The sequence below is a fragment of the Ostrinia furnacalis genome, unplaced genomic scaffold (genome assembly GCF_004193835.3).
Source record: "Ostrinia furnacalis isolate ACB-3 unplaced genomic scaffold, ASM419383v2 OfSCF4125, whole genome shotgun sequence".
NCBI lineage: Eukaryota > Metazoa > Arthropoda > Insecta > Lepidoptera > Crambidae > Ostrinia > Ostrinia furnacalis.
The window spans coordinates 275882-282574 of NW_021134364.1; the positions used below are offsets into that span (position 1 = coordinate 275882).

At 37.6% G+C, this 6693-nt stretch overlaps 1 protein-coding gene across 5 annotated transcripts in view; it reads left to right on the forward strand.

Annotated features, from left to right (window-relative positions):
• Positions 1 to 674: 674 nt before the first annotated feature.
• Positions 675 to 6693, forward strand: part of step (cytohesin steppke) — a 61191-nt gene continuing 55172 nt past the window's right edge. The window contains exons 1-2 of one of the 5 annotated variants that reach the window (XM_028313039.1): positions 675 to 838; positions 965 to 1038. In XM_028313039.1, the coding sequence (XP_028168840.1) occupies positions 760 to 838; positions 965 to 1038 (153 nt within the window). In that variant the 5' untranslated portion in view covers positions 675 to 759. Of the gene's footprint in view, positions 839 to 964; positions 1039 to 2650; positions 2893 to 4079; positions 4318 to 4486; positions 4801 to 6693 lie in introns of those variants that run through there. The other 4 variants (XM_028313036.1, XM_028313038.1, XM_028313037.1 and 1 more) reach the window with 4 other exon arrangements.

Sequence of the window (6693 nt, forward strand, 5' to 3'; positions counted from 1 at the left end):
TTTGTGATCTTGCTTAAGAACTATCAAGAGCAAGACTCCCTTCCAACTCCTTGTAAGAAAATATAAGACAAGGGTGACCGCTCTCCTTCCTAAAATCGTCTTACGTAAATAAATGAATGGCCCTTCACGATAGTAGGTACTACCTACTAGGTAGTAGAATCTACAATCCCTGGGCTGAGCAGCAGGCCTTAAGGAAGGTACATACATTAAAAAAAATGCTAAGTGCTCTCGAAACGTTACAATGGCCTCATACTGAGCCTCTGCTCAGTAACCATTGTAAAATTGGCCTTTGTACAACAATTCTTTATGTTGATTTGTATTGTTTTATTTTTGGTATCAAATAAATATTTTTTCTTTCTTTCAAATGATGAAAATAATTTCCCTAAAATAAAGGAAAGCGTTTAATGTTGGCAGGCCCACAGATATGGATTAGAGGGCAGGCCAATTGACAAACTGACAACAGCTCTTTTACTAATGTTGCCATATTAAAAAAAATCCGTATAAATCATTATTTTTCGAAGATAAAGTGGTTTCACTTATTTTATTTCCAGTTAAATAAAGCGCAAAATTTTAATAATGTTCACTGCACCGAATAACCAACAATCAACAGAAAAGTGAATGATTGATAAAATTATAAAATCTTTGGTTTCTTCAATCAGTCAGTCAGTCAGTCAATTTTCGTAGTAAATAAATATGGCCGCCAGCCAGCAATAACGATGTAAACTTTGTTTATTGTTTCTTTCTCCTACTATTTTAGAAATGATCAGTGAATTCGAAAATTTGTCCCTTGGTGGAAACAATGCTGCAAGTAATCATGGTGATCCTTTTACTCATACAGGTATGAGTCACAACAGACTTAGAAAGAGTAGACGTAGAACAAGTTGTTTTTCCAATTATAACGTGACCTCAATGGCTTGGGTTATTGCTGTGTATCTTTAGAAACACTATTTTAAATTAATTTCAGAGCTGACACCTGAGCAGCAGAAGACTTTGATAGATATACGTCGAAGGAAGACAGAGTTGCTGTTAGAGATACAGGTGAGTTGGAAAGAATCGTTGGCTTGAATGTACCTAGCTATTACTCATGACAATCTCTACTCCAGTGTTCAGATCCTGTGACAACATTATGATATCAGAAGATTGGTTAATCTGTAAATGAATAACATAATGTAGAACTAACTTAATCTCCAACTTTGATGCATGATAACTTTCCCAAGCCCTTGTTTGAAAGATTGTAAGTAGCTATTAGGTTTAGAGATATTTACCAGTCAATTATTTTGTTAGATGTCACTAGTACCATTAGCAAATACCTACTTTAAGCAGTAAGTACTTCTGTAACTTTAGTAGTAAAATTAGCTCAGCTACTAAAGTAATTGTCTCTATTTCCTATGTTTTGTCTCTATTTCTGGCAGTGACTCTATTGGCTCTAACATTGTCACTGTGATACAGTTACTTGTAGATATGAGTAGATAAGATTTGTTAAATCCAGTATTCCATTACAATCTCTATATCTATCATTGAATTGATTGTAATATTTTGTTAATATCATTATGGCAAGGTGGTACGTTCATCACTCGTACACCACAAATATTTAAGAAATACACAAAGTAATGTAAGCCTTATGCATAAATGCATCACAAGTGTAATATAGGCGAATGACATGAAGTTATCAGTTGTACACTAACCTCTTTACTAATAAAAAGTTACATGTGGGTTGAACAGTTGTTTAAAACACCATTTCCATACTCAATGCCACTTTAATGTAGGTTTCTCTTATAACTTTTATTATTAAGGAGGTGAAAGTTTTAGAGTATGTACCGATTTGTGCCAGATTTAAAACTGCTTTGAAACAAGCCTTGATAGACTATACCTATGTCATAGGCGTACAATGACACCCATAACTTCAGTCTTATTAATTAGTACTGTCTCATGTTGCCATTATGAGGTAGGGAATCCTGCTAAATTCCTAGTGGTTCCAGCCAAAAGTGAATGACAGTGACAGTACTAGTAGACTAGACTAGGACTACTATTTTAGAAGCTTCTACAGTGTACATAATGTTTTTAAATAGATAAATATTCTTGAACATTTTCTTGATGGCATCTAGTTCTTATTTATTCGCAAAGCTTTTCTATTTTATTCTTGTCTTAGTACTTGGTTTTATGAAAATATTTACAAACACTGCACCTAGAAAACATTCAGACCAATGAAACATGTTTGGTATTGAGTCTGTGACCTCTGTTGACGTTCTCAATCTGGACCTATGACTTTGCCAGTAGCCTATAAAATGTGTGGAGCTTGAGTTAGTAAATCTTGTATGTAAACACTATAGCTACCTATACCAGGGAATGAGTGAATAACTATTCCTAAGAGATATACAAGGTGGTCAACAACAGCCCAACTAAAATAATATCATAATTTTAGAAGCAAATCAATTAACTACCATTAATATGTTTATTATGTGTTTGTTTTATGATGTAATTGTATTTTGTTTTTGTTAATTTATCCTATGATATTTTATAGGGGACGCGTGCAGCATCCCCCATTAATACATTAGCAGAATAAATACGTCATTATTATTAACGTGCCTCCCCTAACTTCAATTCGAATGTTTAGCTAAGCAATCCTAAAATCCGCAGAGCCGGGGTTCATTCAATACCCGCGGACCAGTCTGACGTAGGTCGTCAATGCATAGCTTACTACAGCCCGGTTGTACGCCGCTCAGTGACTGTGGAGACGCGGCGCGGTCACGTCGTGTTGCCGCCTCTCGCGCCGGTTAACAATATTCCAGTAACCAAAAATTCATAGTGCCGTGAAACTACAGTTTGCACATACTAGTGAAGTGCTAACCAAAAGTCAGATACTATCACGTGTTACGCGTAGTGTTATCTGCAGTAAGTTTTCAAGTGATAAGGATAAGTGGAAATTGCTATGACTACGCCGTCGGGCCCGCTCGCGGGATTTATTTGTTGTTGTATTATTATTTGAGATTGAGCCACTGAACGATGTCTGTGCTCTTCACAATGAAATTCGTCTCCCCATGTGGAATTTGTCTCTGCCTTGGTTTTATGCAATAGACTGTTTCGTCCCTCTGTGTAATATTTCAAACTATTCTTCTTTTTCTGTATTTATTATTGGGCTGTTACAATTATTTATACTTATGAATTTTGAACCAAAATATTTTATCACACTCTCTACATATATACCTACCTACTTGTATTAAAAAAATACAGGGTGTGTACTTTAAAACAAACCAAAAATTAAAAACAATCCTGAATCATTGTTTGTTGAAACAAACACGTTTCAAACCAATGTGAAACAGGAAAACATATTTTGGATTTGATAAATCAAAGCAATTTCGTACAATTGTATTACGCTCATTTACCGGTTAGGTCATTATTACTGACGTCGTTTAATTAGCTATTTGTTGTATGATTCATTTGGTGCTTCTGTGATGAGTGATCACTGATTTTTTGTATTTTATTATCTATTACGATAAGGAGTCAATTATATCTTATTTTTGTAACGTTCATTATCATAATTCCAAACTCTATTGTTTTTCGTTTGTGTCAGTAATTGCCAAAATTCTAACAATCTGAAGTTCACATTACTTACCCAATTATTTTCACAATTTTCATCATTAGTTAGAAAAATTGGTCATTTTTCAAAATTTTCTGGCGGATGTGATGAATAATTGTAACATTAATGTAATAAACTACAGTTGTATACTAAGTTTCTGTCTGACTCATTCCTGAGTTGCGGTTGTGTCCACTTTCCCATGGCCGGACAGTGTTCGCGATTCATCGCGTTATCATGTTTCCTCCCCTGCTTCCGCAGAGTGGTCAGCTCTGATAGCGCAGCTTTCGATAAATTGTATCAGCAAAACATGACGCTAACCGGATAGTTTGTTGGAAAACAACCTATAACCGATAAGATTGGCATCACGTCAATGGGTATCCGTATCTTATCCCTATGACCAAATTACAATGTGATCTGGTTTATGGATAAAGTATTTTTATCCGAAATCTCATTCAATAAAAAATGTGTCAAATCTTTGTTATTTACTTTACCGATTGTCTAGGTTCGGATCGAGTCTTGTCACACGCGCAGAAAGATAACCGCCGTATCTACGTTGTTATTGTCACCGTGCCAAAACAGCGGTGGCGCCCGCAACTATCTTCAGTCGAGTGCGCACCTTAGCGGGAAGTGTATGACGCGCGATGTGTTTTCATGTCCGGCTGCTGTGCGGCGCGCTGTGGTGGCCACTGCTGATGCGGTGCGCCCGCGCCGCACGCACCTACGACGACGGCTATGAACAGGTTCGTCATCGACGCAGCTTTCTGTGCACTTCGCATTGGTTAAAAGTTCCTTTGTTGTTACATTCACTCTCAATTTTGGCAATCATTTCAACGACGCGGAGCAACCGACGGCGGCAGTCATGCATTCTTCTACTTGTTTTGCTTCATTATCTTTCTTTTTTTTAATAAGTGTTGTGGGCTTTTAGGTAACGTGTGGCTCCTAGCTTTACTAATATTAGTGTACTGACTATCGGCGGTGTGTGATGTGCACTGTGCACCGGCACCTGTGAAATGTTCATCAAGGCCGGGCCGGGGACGGCCGAGCAGGAGCGCCGAGGCTCGGTTTCCAATTGGTTCTCATCGCTGCGACGTGGTGCTGGACGGCGTAAGCGTGAAGAATCCGCTGTGCCCGCCAGCTATGGCTCGTTAGGGCGGCGGAAAGATGGCACTCAACCGCGAGGCAAGACCAGATCAGCCTGGGACCTTACCACCGTCACGAGACTGGTCTGTATCACTCATTATCACAAAATGGCAATTCGCCGATGGCATACTGCGCTGGAGACCGCTTTTGGCTTTTATCCAAATCTACTGGATCGATCATGGTCTTTGCGACTGCGTGCAAAATGATGACTCCACGAGTTTTGCGTGCTGGAGTTATTGTTTTCACGATGACACTGCCGCCCTTTAATTACTGTGCAAACATTTATTGTTTTTAAATATTTATACTTTTGAGAGCAGATTGTTCGATAAGATATTTGAATTTAGTAATTATCACTATCGAAACGATATACGCGACAAATATGATAGCCGTACGCGGAGTGTAGTGACTCATACACGTGTGATATTATTTAAGCAGAACTTAAGTTCATTTATGATGCAAAAACAAGTATCGTGTTATACGTTCATGGTTACTCTTTTAATTATTTCTATGTACGCTTTTTCCTAAGTTCAACGTAATTAATTATCGCGTTATTACACGCGCACAACGGAGCTTATGTGGTTTGCAGGTCTGTGAACCGTCAGCCATAATGATTTTATAGCGAGCATAGCCATTAGGTTGTGTTTCTTCCGTTGTCAACGTATCTTAATTAAAGGCCATTTTTTCGAAATTTCACACCCACTAAACGATGCAAGTTACACCATCTTTTGTGTTGTTATCCAATTTTTGAATACATTATTTTTTTGAGCCTACGCCTTACGCCGTATGTGATTAAGAATTCATTGTGACGATGTAGGATTATTAGGATTACTTATCCGGACAGTTAACCAATTTCGGCAAAAAGGTCACACTTTTAACATATTTGGTCAACAATTTATCAATGTTTTCGAAGAATTTAAGCTTAATTATAAATTTCTGCCTCGTTCAAATGCTGCGTGCCAGGGACTGCGTCTCCTCTGTTGACACAGACACATAATAGCGTCCACTTGTGTTACAAATGTTTAAGTTAATCCCCCTTGTTGATCCATAATATCATGTTTGCTAGTTTAATTAAACAGCTTTATACATGATGTCCAATAAAGTTCAACTGGACTTGTGTGACACCTCAAAAACCAACATAGAGGAGAAGAGTTTTTCGATGGATGCAACATGGCTTTTGAATTCTGATTTTAGATTGGCGCCTTTCTTCTTGGTATTCCCCTAATTGATATTTCTCCTAAATAGTTACTCCCACAAAAAACCCTGAGCAATTAATTAGATGATGATTCAGATTCCTTTTTAAAATTAAACATTTTAACTTACTCATGAATCCTAAAATTAGGGAATATTTCCAAACACTCCCTACTATCCACTTATTTGAATAATTTTTGTGCTGCAACGTTGTTTGCCTATAAGTAAATGGTGTTCTCAATACTGTCCATTGTCGCAGAAGGCGGCGTGACATCATTAAACAAGCAGCAACTGTATGCACAACTAAAACAATGTTTGGACGACCTAATCATGTGAACAGCACATGTGATACAAATATGTACAAGTATGCATCCGCCCGGGTCAGGATTTGCACTTGTTTACACTGGTTTAACAGATATTTAAGATGTCATCTGGCTGCAGACTAAAAGCAGCAGCAGAAACAACAAAATCCGACAAAACATCTAAGAGCGAAAACTTTCTGTTCTATCATTGCATAGATTTCTTTACTATACCAAGTTGCTTGGCATAAATTGATTGTTATTCAGTGCAGACTGAAAACCATATTCAGTTTACTCATGTGACTAAACAGAAGTTGTAAGACACAATACGAGGTTGTTTTTCGTGTGCTAATCAATTCCCACATGTTTGTGGTTGTTGTGGAAACGGATAGCTGGTGTTGTCTTGGTTGGTTTGACGAAGTATGTGCACAAGTGTTTCCGCATTTCAGTTTGTAAACGTGACTCACTAGTTAGTAAACCTCTTTATTG